We start from the raw sequence: 15,865 nt of genomic DNA on the forward strand, positions 1-15,865 counted from the left end.
AAACAAGGCTATGTTTGCTGGCACAGCTCCACCAAAGGCTAAAGGCACGTCTGATGGCCAGGAGCAGGGGGGCAAGTTGCAAAAGCCCTCGCCAGTGGAAAACAAGGCTATGTTTGCTGGCACAGCTTCACCAAAGGCTAAAGGCAAGCTGCAAAAGCCCACGCCGGTGGGAAACAAGGCCAAGGCCAGGTTTGTAATTGACTCAGGTTGCACGCGCCATCTCAGCAAAGACCGCCATCTGTTTATCTCCTTCACACCTCAAGATGGAGAGGTCCAGCTGGCTGATGGAAGGACTTTGCAAGCTACAGGAGTTGGAACTGTGAAACTTGCAAGTCTGAATACGACCATTAGCAATGTACTTTTTGTTCCAGGAGCTGCGGACAATTTGATTAGTGTACCACAGCTGACTGGGCGTGGTTTTGAAATTTCCTTCAAGAGGACTGTCTGTGTCATCAGAAAAGGCAAAGAGGACATGTGGCATGCAAAGTTGGTGGATGGTTTGTTCAGTCTAACTTATGATGATGTTGCTGTGTCTAATGCTGATACTTGTTGTGTTGCACAAACTAACAAGGTTCTTCATGCAGGATGCATTCACAATGCACATCGCAGATTTTGTCACCTCTCTTGGCAAGCGCTAGCCAAGATGCCTGAGTTGGTTGAAGGTTTGGACATCAAACCTTGTAAATATCACATGAAATGTGTATCTTGTGCAGAGAACAAGGTGAAGGTTGCTCCAAAAGGCAAGGAGTCTAGCAGGCAGGCTTCCAAACCCTACCAGCTAGTTCACGCAGACCTGGTAGGTCCTCTAGCGCCCTCTTTGGGAGGAGCAAGGTACTTCATGGTTCTAATTGATTCTTTTTCCAGGTACATTCATGTGTTTATGCTCGAGCAGAAATCGCAAGCATTTCCTAAGTTCAAGGCATTCTGTGCTTGGTTGGAGAATGCTCACGGTAAACGTATTGGGTGTCTGTTTACTGATCGAGGCGGGGAATTCACTTCTCAGCAGTTTGAAGCTTTCCTGACTGAGAAGGGAATCCAGCATGACTTGTCAACGCCTAGATCGCCATGGATGAATGGGCTTGCGGAGAGAGCAAATCAAACGTTGCTGCAAGGGATAAAAACCTTGTTGCATGATGCCAATCTCCCTGAGAAGTTTTGGGGGGAGGCTTTGGCGAATTTTGTTTATTCTTTTAACAGGAGACTGTCATCACCTATTGGCTGCACTCCCTATGAGAAAATGTTTGGTAAGAAACCTAACGTCAAGCACATGAAAATCTTTGGTTCTGACATGTGGGTACACACCCCACAAAGCAACAAGCTTGGGAAGCGTGGGGCACATGGTTTGTTCATGGGGTACGAAAAAGGTGCATACAGGGTATGGATGACTAACTCTAAATCCATAAAGTTCACAAGGAGTGTTGAGTACAATCCTAAGTGGGGGGAAAATGTGGGAATTTTCCAGAGTTACCCAGAGGAGGATGAAGGTGATGTGAAGGAAGCAGATCATGCTGAGAAAGCTGAGGAAACTGAGGATGATGATGATGATGATGATGATCAGAGTTCGGATTCCAGTTCAGTGGGCGGCGCTGCTGCTGCTGTCAGTGACAGTGATGACACAGCAGACTACAAGAGCGCAAAGGCCTCAGTCAGACCATCTGATGAGTCTGACAATGAACTGGAAGAACCACTGTTCACCATTGGTCACTATTCTCCTAAGAAGGAGGAGATGAGTCCAGAAGACTTGCGTCTGGTTCGCAGGTCTGAAAGGGCGACCAAAGGCAAACCTCCAAAGAGATTTGCTGATGAGTTTGCTAAGATGGCAACTGCTGTTCTTAGTAGCTCAGAGAAGGTGTGGGAACCTTCAAGCTTCAAAGAGGTCCAGGAGTTAACCTCTAAAGATGCTGAGCCTTGGCTTAATGCCATGAAGGCTGAAGTTGATTCCTTAAACAGGAACCAGACTTGGGAACTGGTACCGGTAGTCCCAGGGATGAGACTGGTTGGCAGCAAATGGGTCTTCAAGGCCAAGACAGACCAGAATGGCAAGGTTGTCAGACACAAAGCCAGATTGGTTGCCAGAGGTTTTTCACAGGTACCAGGGCAGGATTACCACGAGACCTACTCACCCACGGTCAAATATGAGAGCATTCGGCTGATGCTCAAGATCGCTGCGGAGGAGAAACTGCATGTTTCCCATCATGACATTAATACAGCTTTTTTGTACGGGATTTTGAACGAGGAGCTGTACATGCTTCCACCTGACGGGATGCAGATACAGAAGGGAATGGTCTGTAAACTGCGGAAATCCTTATATGGTCTCAAGCAGAGTGCCAGGTGTTGGAACACAAAACTCACTGAAACGTTGCTTTCTCTAGGTTTTCACCAGGGCAAAGCTGATCCGTGTGTGTTTGTCAAGGAGGAGGGGCAAAACAAACTGTATTGTTTATGTTTTGTTGATGATCTTCTGATGTTTTGGAAGAATCAGGCTTTTTACCAAAGCACCCTAGCTCAGCTGAAGGAGCACTTTGACATGAAGGATCTTGGTGAGGTATCCAACTATCTTTCTCTGCAGGTGGAGAGGGACCAAGCAGGTAATTTTCTGGTACACCAAACACAGAAAATTGCTGATGTATTAACCAGGTTGAATTTGGTTGATGCAAACCCAGCAGACACACCGATGGTGACAGGTTACCAGGTAGATAGTACTGCTGAAGCGTTTTCTGACACAACGCTGTACAGATGCATTCTAGGCAAGTTGAATTTCATTGCTTGATGTTCAAGACCTGACATTGCTGTAAGCACTAACCTGCTTAGCAGACATGCTAACAATCCTACTGTTCAGGATTGGAAAGCTCTGAAGCGCATAGCCCGGTATTTGAAAGGGACTATGCACTACAGGCTGAGGTTCACCAGTCAGAAGACTGGAGGTCTTGAAATCTTTGCAGATGCAAGTTTTGGAAGTGACACCACGGATGGTACAAGCACTTCTGGAGTATGCTACATGTACAACCACTGCCTGTTTGACTGGTTGTGCAAAAAGCAGACGACAGTTAGCCTAAGTTCCTGTGAAGCAGAACTCAATGCTCTGTCATTTTCACTCATGGATTGTGAATGGTTGATGCAACTGTTTAAGGACATTGGGGTTTCTGTGAAATGTCCTATACAAGTGTATCAAGACAATAGATCTTGTTTGGCTTTGCTGAACTCGGAGAGTTGCAAGCAAAGGACCAAGCACTTGCAGATTAAGCTACATCGTGCAAGAGAGTGTATTCAGAAAGGACTCATTCAGGTGTCCTACATGCCAGGAAATGAAATTCCTGCTGATCTGTTGTCTAAGGTTGTTAACAGAGAACAACTGAAGGTTTACGCACAAAGGTTGCAATTGGGTTGAACCACAGGTACTACAGGTTACACGGAAAGGGGGAGGATGTTAGGATATTTCCGTTCCACCTTAAAAGGGAGCAGGATGTTTGTATAACAGCCTGCGTAAGTTCCTGTCTCACAGGATGTTTATGTTGTAAGTTCGTTTCGTTTTTGGCTGTTTTGCCTGAGCAGTCGGAGCAGACGGTCATGCTTTTCTTTGTTCTGACCAATGCCTAATAAACTGTAAATATGCATGTTCTGCTCTCTGCTTGTGCAACTTTTTGCTGTGTGAATTCTGCTGATATAGTGTGCACTAAGCCTGAGGCTTAGTGTCGCTGAATTGCTGATATTGCCTGACTACGGGAGGTTGATGGATCGTCCGGCACCGAGCTTGGGGGCCAAGATGGACTTTATCTCCCTGGCAGTATCCCAACATTATATTCATAATTTGTGTGTGTTTATATGTTCTGAGACATAAGAAATGTTGGTTAGCTCCTTTTAAGCTCCTCATATGCTTTGCCTTCCCTAATATACACGTAGGGATGCGGGTGGTGCTGTGGGTTAAACCACAGAGCCTGGGGCTTGCCGATCAGAAGGTCGGCGGTTCGAATCCCCGCGACGGGGTGAGCTCCCATTGCTCAGTCCCAGCTCCTGCCAACCTAGCAGTTGGAAAGCACGTCAACGTGCAAGTAGATAAATAGGTACTGCTCCGGCGGGAAGGTAAACGGCGTTTCCGTGCGCTGCTCTGGTTCGCCAGAAGCGGCTTAGTCATGCTGGCCACATGACCCGGAAGCTGTACACTGGCTCCCTCGGCCAGTAAAGCAAGATGAGGGCCGCAACCCCAGAGTCAGCCACAACTGGACCTAATGGTCAGGGTCCCTTTACCTTTACCAATATACACATACTACTACTACTACTACTACTACTACTACTACTACTACTAATAATAATAATAATAATTTGTTTCTTGTACCCCCACCCATCTGACTGAAAAGCTTCCTGATACATTCTGTGAAATTATCTCCCTCCCCTCAGGCCCCACACCCAAGAGGATGCTGCCATTTCTGTAGCTATTAAAAAAGACATTTAAGAAAAATTTTCTAAATCTTGATTTTTCCAAAATATTCTGTGAAATACCCAAGCAGGACACATTTTGAACATTAGGAATTATGAAACCACGTTAGCTTCCTGGTGTTGCATTCATTTCCCCCCTGCCAGGCGAGTTCTCTTAGACTCACCTTCACCAATCTGGTGTCTTCCAGATCAGGGAGCCCTTTCTGGCTGGTGGACCAGATCCTTATCTCCTGGCTGCTCCTGGGCCAAATTTGGCAGATGTGCAGAGCCCGGGATCCAGTTGTGCCGGCCACACCAGTCTTTTCAAGTGCTTTTGCCCAGCAGGGAGTGTGTCTTTGAACTGTGACAATGCCTCTTGCCTGCCAGCTCGGGGAGAGGGGTGTGTGGCTGTAACTGTTCATGGAAACCTCTGGCTGTTATGTGGGCTACTGCACCAAAAAAATAAAATAATCTCACTTGTTTCTCTCTCTTCGCTGCCAATATTATGTGGTCCCCCAAAGGCTTCCCATCAGGGTATGAGGTGCTTGGACTGCCAAAGGTTCCCCACTCCTTCTCTAAAGAAATGCTAGGCCATAGTATCACCGTGCCAACCTTCCGTCTCGATGCTCTGGTGCAAAGGGGTGGCTCCAGGTACATCTTGCCTTGCCAGGTCCCGTTCAGCCGTTGCCGTACCTTCTGCCAGCCACCCGTTCTAAGAGTTGGCTTGCCGTTTGCAGGTCCCTTTCCCCACCATGGTGGCTCTCCTTTGCATGTGGTTCGGCATCTCCTTGCCCCTCGTCTACCTGGGATACTACTTTGGATTTCGCAAGCAGCCTTACGACAATCCTGTGCGGACCAATCAGATTCCAAGGCAGATTCCGGAGCAGAGGTGGTACATGAATCGATTCGTCGGGTGAGTGACCCAGAAAACCCTTTCCTGCGCAGCTGGGCCAAATGACAGTTGCGTAGCTCTTTTCTTTTCTTCTTTTTGGAGATCAGTGAGCAAATTGCTGCAGAAAAGTTTGGAAAGATCCTTAGGCCCTTCCACTGCCAGCTCAGGCAGTAAAGCATGAGACTGTCAGGGTCATGGGTTCAAATTCCACAGGGCAGAAAGATTCCTGCACTGCAGGTGGATGAGCCAGATGACCCTTGGGGTCCCTTCCAACTCTACAATTCTAGGATTTGATGATTCTAAATAGGAGCTGGAGCACTGCTGCTGCTGGGTTTGGGATGACGTTCAGTTGAGCTACCCAGAATTTGATGGCTCCGTCTAAGGGCTTATTTCTAAAAGGATGTGTTGTTCCGTTGCTGGAAGGGAAGCCTTTCTAGTGATGGCAAGCAGTTCTGCCTCTCGGACGGCTTATCTTGTCATGTATAATCATAGTTTAGAGGTCCTGGGCCCTAAGGAAGTTAGACTATCCTTCACCAGGGCCAGGGCCTTCTCAGTCATGGCTCCGACCTGGTGGAATGCTCTGTCCCATGAGACTGGGGCCCTGCAGGATTTAACTTCCTTCCGCAGGGACTGTAAGACAGAGCTATTTCGCCTGGCTTTCAATTTGAACTTAGCCTGATCTTTTATTCCCCTTCCTTCCTTCCCTCCCTCTCCCCTTGTTATGAATATTATCTGCTCTGGGATCCCACAGCTAATTCTCCCCTGGCCTCCTCGCTGGCCCAAATAGGACTAATTTAGCCAGCTAGCCCTGGTGATCATCTAATGTTTATTGGATGGATTTCCCCCCTAAATTGACTTTTGAATTCTGAATTTATTATTCACGTTTTATACTGTATTTTATGCTGTTTTTTGTTGCATCAATTAGGTGTTTTAAATTTGTTGTTAGCCGCCCTGAGCCCGGTTTTCTGAACCGGAAAGGGCAGGGTATAAATAAAAAATTATTATTATATTATTATATTGCTGCCACCACCAGCACTCCAGTCAGCTGGATCATCTGCAGCCAACCAGGGTGGGGCTCAGGCACTTTGAGTGGCAGAAAATGAAAAGATGGTAACTGTAGCTCAGTGCCAGATCATAAGTTTTGGAGCCAGGTGATGCCAGGTTCAGTCCGGGTCATGTCCTGTTGAAAGGGTCTTGGATTACAGAGTTCAGAAAGCTGCTGTCTGTCAGTTTTGTCACCAACTCTATGCTGGATGGCTCAAAATGCTGACGGTACGAGGGAAGCTTCCTAACTTTCTTACAGCCCCAGAGCTGGAATAGATGGGAACATAGACTTACGGATGGCCACTCCCCATAGTAACCGAATGAAATACTAGTTTCTGGGGGAGGAAAAGCAGCCTAGAGCTGTTGCCTTCAGGCCCTGCTTGTGGGCTTCCTGGAAGCAGCTGGCTGGCTGTTGTCAGAAACGGCGCTTGACTAGATGGCCTTGGCTCTTATCCAGCTGGCCTGCTCTTAGGTTTGCAATGTGTGCAGCCCTAACTAGCATTACTGGATCTACAGCTGCTCCTACAGTAACCAAATTCTGTCTCTCATCTTTAGGATCCTTATGGCTGGAATTCTGCCTTTCGGAGCCATGTTCATTGAACTTTTCTTCATCTTCAGCGTAAGCGCCATTGCTGCTCTCTTCTTTTCTAACATGGGCTTCCCAGAGAGATGCACCATATGCCTTTTAAAGAGCGGTGTTGGGATGGGGTCTGTCAGAACAAACAGGACTTTTATTCAGCTCAGATCTGGCACCTCTCAAGTGGTTGCCATTGCTATTCTAAGAGAACCAGGGAGAAGTTAATGGTGAGCTCCAGCCCCTCTTTTTCTAGAAAAATAGCACTGAGAACAAGAGTGTTTTTGGGTGGGTGTGCACAGGATGAAGAATGCTTGCTGTTCCTTGTCAAGTCTTCTGGGCTTTGCACTCTAGGTTGAGATGTGGCCCTGCAGAGCCTTCCAGTATCAGTCGTGGCAGCCCCAGATATTGAGCTGCAACATTTTGCTTCTTTAACTGTCTCCAATTGGGGAATGCCTTGCAAGAAGGGATGGGTGCAAGACAGAGATGCCTTTCATGAGCGTAGAACGGATCCAGGGTCCCTTACAATTCTCCTGAGGAAAGGGTCCAGCAGAACAGAAAATGCAACTTAGTTCTGGGAGACCTGTCTAGAGCCAACTCGGTTACACAAGCAATTGAAGAATCCCCCGATTCTTTGAGGAAAAGCCATGGTTAAAGTGGAGAGAATTGGCTAGAGGTTTGTGATGTAGGTTTGCTTCGCTGCCTTTTCCTGCGAAGCGATAAGCTTCTTGTGTATCAAGAGCTGTCCCACCATACTCATGTCTCCTCCTTTGTGCACATCTTCTTCTCTCGCATCCAGGCAATTTGGGAGAACCAGTTCTACTACCTCTTTGGCTTCCTCTTCTTGGTGTTCATCATCCTCGTGGTCTCTTGCTCCCAGATCAGCATCGTCATGGTGTACTTCCAGCTCTGTGCAGAGGTAATAGAACAGATTAATCCTGGGGTTGTCGTTGGGGGGTTGCAGGGAATGGAACCCAGTTCTGCAAGGTCCCTCAAAAGGAAACATGGATCAGATTTAGGCAGAGACACAGAGCTCCTGTCCTCAAGTATACAAGCCAGTTAATATATTCATCTGAATTGATCAGTAATGCTTTTCCGGAACTGCACAAGAAAGCCAGCATATCCTGGAGGAAAGTCGGCTTTTCCCTGGCATGCTAATTTTCTGTGTGCAAGGAGGGTTTTTGGCTTGTGTTTCTGCGAGGAAGAATTTACACTTTCATGTGTCTGGAGAGTCTGGCTTCAGCTTGCAGTCTTGCCTAGTTTGAAGAGAACCGCAAAACAGTGCAAAACAGTGGATGCCCAAACACGACTGGGCATCTGCGAGGGTTGTTGAGAGTGCTGGCAGAATGATGCTGTATGTCTTTCCTTCGTTTGGCAGGATTACCGATGGTGGTGGAGGACTTTCCTGGTGTCCGGAGGTTCTGCCTTCTATGTGTTGATTTACGCAGTCTTCTACTTTGTGAATAAGGTACTGCTGCTATTTTCACCAGATCTGAATCCTACACTCAGTAACTATTTATTAGGTCAGGGAGGCTGTTGAGTGGCAAAACTTGCTGCTCTTGAGCACTTCGGGTGGGAGATAAATAAATAATTTTTTAAAAAATTTATACCCCGCCCTTCCCGGTTCAAAAACTGGGCTCAGGGCAGCTAACAACAAATTTAAAACAATTATAAAGACAGCATAAAATACAGTATAAAAACATGAATGGCAATAAAATTCAAAAATCAATTAGATAATCCCCAGGGCTAGCTGGCTGAATTGGTCCTACTTGGGCCAGCGAGGAGGCCAGGGGAGAATTAGCTGTGGGGTCTCAGAGCGGGTGATCTTCGTACAAGGGGAGGGGGAGGGAAGAGAAGGGAAATAAAAGATCAGGCTGAATTCAAATTAAAGGCCAGGTGGAATAGCTCTGTCTTACAGGCCCGACGGAAGGAGGTTAAATCCTGAAGGGCCCTAGTCTCATGGGGCAGAGCATTCCACCTGGTCGGAGCCATCACTGAGAAGGCCCTGGCCCTGGTGTATGTTCCATGATACACAACATGGTTGAGGTGGGAGGCCAAGCGAGGTTCCCACCCTGCTTTTCCTTGGGTTAGGAGGGCTACTGCAGAGGCTTTGGGGCACGCTTCCTCTGCCCTGACCTCCTTCTGGTTCTCTCTTGCAGCTGGACATTGTCGAGTTCATTCCTTCCTTGCTGTACTTCGGCTACACAGCTCTCATGGTGCTGTCCTTCTGGCTCTTGACGGGGACCATTGGCTTCTATGCAGCCTACATGTTTGTCCGCAAGATTTACGCTGCTGTGAAAATAGACTGAAGATGCTCTGGCGCCACGTGGCACAAAGCAGCTGGTCCCCTCTGTTTCCTCCTAGGAAGGAAGTGGGGAACTCTCTCTCTCTCTCCCTCTCTCCTGTTTCTCCCAAGGAAACAAAACCCGGCTGGAGTGGGGGACACAAGGAATAAAAATAGTTCAATTTTTTGGAATGTAACCTTTGGCACAGCGTCCGTGGAATCGGGTTTCTTGGTGGGGAGGGTGTGTAGATACTTTGCATTTTAACTTTTATCCTATTCTGGTTATAAGGGATTTATTTTCTCTCTTCTTCTTTTTTAGCCGAGACGCATTCCCCTCAATGAGTAATCTTTCTCCCTCCTCTCTTTTCGTCTAATTCATTTTCTGCAATGACAATAATAGGAGATTGCAATGGTTACAAATTCACGAATGAGTTTGGGGAAGATTCATCCTTTGGTGATGGCACAGCGTAGCCTTTTGCTGTGCCTTTGCTTGGAGCAAGACGGTAGAAAGAAGGTCTGCTGCCGCCTCATCAGGCTCCAGTTCCGGCAAGTGCCGTTTTCTCACGGAGGGCTCTCAAACTGCCTCCCCTGGGCTGCTTGACGCTGGGAGTGTCACAGTTCAGACAGTGGCAGACACCTATTGTCTTCGGACACTCACTTGCTTTGAACCACGATAAACTGATGATGTGGAACCACTGCCTGCTGAAAAGTGGAACAGGCCTGCAAACTGGAGGAAGGCTACTTGGAAGTCCTGGGGGAACCCCAGGGGATTTCTCAACACTGGGATTTGGGTGAGGTTTAGAGACTGGAAAACGTGCTCTGTTGTTCATGTGCCAAGGAATCCATGGCTCAGATGTTGGGAACTGCTGCTGTAATGTGCAAGAGAGGGGAGGGAACTGGGAGAGCTCTGTTCCCCTGACCCCAATGTCAAAAGAAAGGAATTGTTCTCCCTTCCTACCCACACCCCTGCACATTTGGCCGACCCCCTTTTCTCACTTGTCCAGTTCTGTCTCTCCCTCCAGAAATTGAAGTGCGTTGGCAGCTTTACTCTCGACTTCTATGTGAACTAGGTTACGTAGTCACAAGACCAAGGTTATACTATTAAATTATCTTTTGGCCAAGCACAATGGATCTCAGTCTCCCTTCTCAGAGACAGGAGCACCCTGCTCTCTCTCCCGCTCGTAGTGCGCTGCGCATCGCAAACGAGCCTGAATCAATTTACTGGGAGATGGTTGTAAACACTTCCTTTGATAAACAGAAACTTGTTTATTTGTAATCAGAATTACAATACTGGAATTATTATTTTTTCAATTGCTGAAAATTAGGTCTAATTGTGGAATGGTCTAGTTGCAGTTTTCTGCTTTATGAACGAGCTGTTCCGGCAAAAGTGGGTATGCCATGGGTGGGGTGGGGGAAGGGAGGCATGCACTGGGGGGGGGCATTTTTTCCATGGAAAATTAATCTCTTTGGGAACACATATTTAAGATCGTTAAACATGTATTTGTCATCAATGATGATGCATCTTATGTGTGTCTTAATTTACCTGCCCTGTGGTAACTGCAGGAAACTACTGGGGTGAGCCTGCAGGCTCACAGGGAATGAGGGGCTTGCTTGTGCATTGCTCCTCCGCCCACCCATTGCTTCCTTGCCCCCCATGCCAAAGCCACGCCAGCCACGAATCAAGGTCTGACAAAGGGGGAGCCATGGCACTTACTACTTTTGCTATGGATCCCTTGGTGAACTCTGATCTGAGCTACCATTAGGGTACTTGACTAGGGCCTGGAGTCTACTAATTCTGCACACTAGCAGAAGCAGAGGTATGGAAGAGTTCCAGCTAGCGCAACAGGCTCCACCACCCAATGCGCCCTTGCAATTCATTCTGATGAATTGGGAGAAACCCCAGAACAGCAGGGCAGGGAGGAGGGTGGATTGTTCCGTGTGGGAAGTAGGAAGTCTTGCGCTGACATAATGATCAGAAGAGTGCAATGTTGATTTATTCCCCAAGTACTTTCTCCCCCTCCATGATTTTCTTTTTCCAACCAGAACTGCTCTATCCCTGGCCTTCCACTATGTTTCTTGTATTTTTTAATGTATTGTTTGAGCCCAAGTGTAAATAAATATGCTGTTGTTGTCATTGTGTCTTTGATTGTGCAACTTTAGCCATGGGCGAGCTGTCTTAGGTTTCCAAGTTGCAGGTGACATAACTTGTATTTGCTCTGCTGTTAATCATTCTGATCACATCATTTGCCAAAAACTCTGTTCTGTGAGAAGGGAAACTTTGCCATGGACGTCTGAGCTGGCAAGAGGAAGAATGCCCATCTTCTCCCTGCAGGACAGCCATTCTAGAAGCTACCTGATGGCTTCATTCCATTTCCGGGTTGTGTGGGTCTCCTTCCCACCGGAGTCCCTACTGCTTCTATCCTGGAAGGGGTGAGGTTCGGAGTAGTCCCTGTCTCACTGAAACCATATATGGAGTGTTGGGTTTACCATTTAGTTTCTTAAATATTGCCTTTAAATATATGGAATAAGTTTGACCCTGCCACAGCCGCCAGCACAAACTTGAAAAGGTCTTATGTCATTCAAGGTGGTATTTCAAAGCCCAAAAAGAGATCAAGACTTGGGGAAGATCTCTTATTCTTTGCAAGGGAGATAAGTCTTATCAACAGTAATTTTATTCGTCTGTTATATTCCATGTCACTGGCATTTAAATATAAACAAGTAGGACCAAAAACAAAATGTTGCTGTATGTCCCAACCCCTCTAAGCACTCGTTTGTTCAGGGTTGAAGCAGCAAGTTACTTCCTTCACTCTTGTTCAATCAATCCCCCCCCCCAGTCTTATACTTTTCCAGCTAACAATTCAAAAAGGCTTCTTAAGCCCACTAAATATGTTCACTCTACGTAGAAGTCTATCTAGGAACCACTATTCCATTTGCAGGTGTTTGTTTCATAGTAGCACACACTCAGCTTGCTGTGGCTGGCATCCATCTCTTTCAAGAGAAATAAGAGTACACCTCTAGGGTGGGGCAAGTCAAACCACTGGAGAATCACAGCACCTGCTGTGGCAGCCGAAAATGGTAACTCGGACCTGCTACCTCCCACATTATTTTTGTTGTGTTAGCAGCACTGAAGTGACGTCCCCAGGGTGCGAGCCTGGACAGTGTATGGAGGTCCTGGGCTGCACGGACAACAGGACGCCCCCCCCCCCCATGGATGCTGGCTAGTGAAGGGACTAACGTGCAACAGTTGCCTCACCCCGGGCAGCAGCAACCCATGCTACACCCCTGGGATAGATTTCTAGGGAAGAGCCAGAGGCCCCAGCAGGATGATATAGAATATGGATCCTGAGTATATACAACCTGCGTTGTTCATAGGTGTTCCCACTCCCACAAACAAACAGCATAGCTTATACTTCAAACATTTTTAATAAGCATTTTCATTTTTAAAAAAACAAAACACACCCTCTCTCATTTTGGACTTAATTCTGTAAGACAAAAGAAAAGCTAACTGAACAATGATGAACTGTACACTTCCTAATGGCACTTCAATCTTTAGTTTTAAAAACCTGGACTTGTAAGAAGTCCTACAATACTTTTCATCAGAGGAGGTGATTTGCTGTATTTAGAAAAAGTGCTAGATTTGTTTGAGAAGTCCCAGCTTCAGGCCTAGAGGGCCTTGGTGGCTCTTGCGGAGGGCAGGCTTGGGAGACGAGGCAGGTACGGCTCAGGTGAGCCAAAGAGGTCAGCTCCCTCTTGCAAGGTCGGAGAAATTCCAAATGAGCCCTTGAAAGTTCAGCTGTTAAGACCACAGCCCTGAGCAGGAGAGCAAAAACAGTCACGGGACAGACACTCTCAGGCAGAGGGGCCACCTGTGAGTTCGAGCCATCAGTTCTTCTGCTGTTCAGAGGAACAGGAAACTTTCCCGTGAAAAATGACTAGGAATACAGCATTCCTAGATGCTGTCCCAAATCTCAAATTCCAAAGCAAGAATCGTGCCCCACTGCAGGCAGATCATGTTGTCCTCTGCCCATGTTCCCTGCCCCCCACCCTGCCCAGTACAAAGCACACCGGAGTCACAGTGTATGCTATTAAGGCTTTTGCAGGAGCAACCAGAGCTTCAGTTCCTCTCTGGGGAGGTGCAGGCCACTAAGTCTTGTTTTCTTCCTGCAATGCCTCCATCACCCCCTTTTTCTCATGGGTGACAGCAGTTGCCCTGTTCCCTTACCATCCTTTATATGCACACAGAAGTACAATGAAATTATGAGAACATGGCCACCATCGCAAGCAGCAGCAGGTACATGGGAGTGATGGCCGGCGCCTTGAGGTGGCAGATCACAAAGAGTGTGTGTGTGTGGCGGGGGGTATAGCCCCACAGCCTGCTCTAAGGCAAAAGCATCCTGTTTAGCAGGTAGGGTAAAACCTTGGTTAAAACACATTACAAAGCATTCATTTTTAAAAACAAACAAAACAAACCACAGCTCTTAGTTATTAAGACTAAGCAAAAACCCAGAGTTTTAACGAGATGCTCGCTAGAGGTTGAGAACACACTAAAACTGGAAAGGCGAAGGCAGCCATTCCAGACTACCTAGTTTTTTTTTGGGGGGGGGGGGTCAGTTTAAACAGCCATGGATAACAGCGGAGAGGTGCTTAGTTCATTGACACGACACATAACATTTCTTTCTTTGGGTGGATGGTGAGAGGAAGCACTCTGAGATGTCCCAAGGAAACAGCTGTTGCAAAAAATGCAGAAAGACACAAACCAAGCCAGAATCACAGAGGGTTCAACAACATATGTACTCACTCTCTCGGCCACAAAACTCCCACTTTCTGTTCGCATACCATTTTTTGTTAAGATCTGGCAGTCTAGGGGACCTTTCCGCTAGGACCACCAAAGCAGAGGGGAGGGGAGCAAGCAGTGCACATGTAGACAACACACTGTAGGTGTAACTCTTTGCACAGAGCTTGCACTTGCAGTCATTCATTTTATCTGGCATAACTATTTAAGCAAAGATTCCTACCTAACACTAATCCGAAAGGTGTTAACTTTCCCTCTTCCTTTTAATCCCAGGAGGCTGCACAACTTTTCGCTTTCGCCCTTTCTAATGGGCAAGTCTAGAAATAGTGGTATTCTAAAATTTAATTCCACTGCTGTGAAGGACACATTCTTCTTGGGGACAGTCAATCCCACAAAACAAGGCAAGAAACAAAAGAACTTGCAAAGGCATCATCTGAACACAAAAGGACGGGAGACCAAAGCGTTCTGGGACAGAAGAGTGTGTTAGAAAATAAAATGTCAGTCAGAAAATAAAATGGGTTATGAGTTTTAAGATGTGCCAGTGAAAGGAAGGGACGGTACAACCCTCCCTGCCCCTTGATGAGTTTACTATTTACAGAGAAGAGGTCAGTGCTGGTAAAATAAAGCCATTGGGCTTATTGCTAACTAAAAGGGAAATAAACAGCTTGGTCAATAGGAAAGAGTCCAACACAGAGAGCTGCGATGTTGTAGCATTCAGCATAAGACAGGTGGCTAACTGGCACAGGAAGAAACCACAAAGCTAAATGTTTGAGGCGCTGTAACACTGGCATCACTAAAGCTAGAAAGGGTCTAAGTACCAGCTTCTTCAAGAGGGAGGCTAAAAAGGTACACCAAGGCTGATCAAATGGCCAAGAGGATCCAACAAACTGCAGCCATTTTAGCCAATCCCCCCTTTGACATGGTAGAAATCTTCAACAGGTGATCCTACCAGTCTTTGTGCCACATGAACTGGCATCTGCCACACCATAAAGGAAGAAAAACCTTTTGCCTTCAATGGTTCATGAAAGGGTGGTAAATATCAGGTTGGAATACACAAGAATACAAGCGGCATTTAACAGAGTACGGCTGTGGCAAGATCACCTCATCATGACCTGAATCATTTGTAAGCTCTAGGAAAATAGGGGAGGGGGGAGATGAAGGAATGGTCTTGGTTAAAGCTGAATTCTCTCTGCGAGGAGTAATGAAACCTCTTTAACTCCAAGACCCAATTCTACTTCACAACGGGCATCACACTATGAAACAAGTCGCATGAAATTAAGTCCCCTATAAACATGCCACATTCAGGATCAAAAGGAAGGAAACAACTGAAGTTTTTTTAAAAAAACAAACAAACCCACATGCCAGTTGGAAAGGGTGAATACAGACCAGTTGTTTAGCTTTCCAAATAATATGGGCCTCAATGAAATTAACTTACAGTAGCTTAACACTAAGAAAATATCCTTATTTCCACCAGCTATAAGTTTGTAGAACTAGTTGTCATTAAGTGTAATAATGGGATAAGGATTAACAACTACTAGGTAAGATAATCAGCTCATCTAACTTTTCAAGGTAACCTGAAAGCTGTGTACTGATGAGCAGTGAGAATGATGGACCCTTTCCTTTTACTGTAGCGCTATCCCTGGGCTAGGCACCAAGGGGAGGAACCTGCTAATTCCTATCTTAAGTGTTGCTTCCTTCCCACTGCCTAGTTGTGACACTAGGCTACCTTCGGGTTCAGACAATTTCACTCCTGAGTAAAGCTAAGAGGGGTGGAAGAAGTACCCCCCCCAAAAAAAAAACCTTCAGTGAAAACTTAGTTCTGCACAGAGAGAATGCCCTAGTGGGACAGAAGATTCTGCAACATTT

General features: G+C 46.6%; 1 protein-coding gene across 2 annotated transcripts in view; it reads left to right on the forward strand.

The window, feature by feature from the left end:
* Positions 1-11,341, forward strand: part of TM9SF4 (transmembrane 9 superfamily member 4) — a 35,804-nt gene extending 24,463 nt beyond the window's left edge. For both annotated transcript variants that reach the window (XM_053394692.1, XM_053394691.1), the window contains exons 14-18: positions 5,151-5,326; positions 6,905-6,968; positions 7,723-7,842; positions 8,302-8,391; positions 9,083-11,341. In XM_053394692.1, the coding sequence (XP_053250667.1) occupies positions 5,151-5,326; positions 6,905-6,968; positions 7,723-7,842; positions 8,302-8,391; positions 9,083-9,232 (600 nt within the window). In that variant the 3' untranslated portion in view covers positions 9,233-11,341. The remainder of the gene's footprint in view (positions 1-5,150; positions 5,327-6,904; positions 6,969-7,722; positions 7,843-8,301; positions 8,392-9,082) is intronic.
* The last annotated feature ends 4,524 nt before the right edge of the window (positions 11,342-15,865 follow it).

Source organism: Podarcis raffonei, chromosome 6 (genome assembly GCF_027172205.1).
Source record: "Podarcis raffonei isolate rPodRaf1 chromosome 6, rPodRaf1.pri, whole genome shotgun sequence".
NCBI lineage: Eukaryota > Metazoa > Chordata > Lepidosauria > Squamata > Lacertidae > Podarcis > Podarcis raffonei.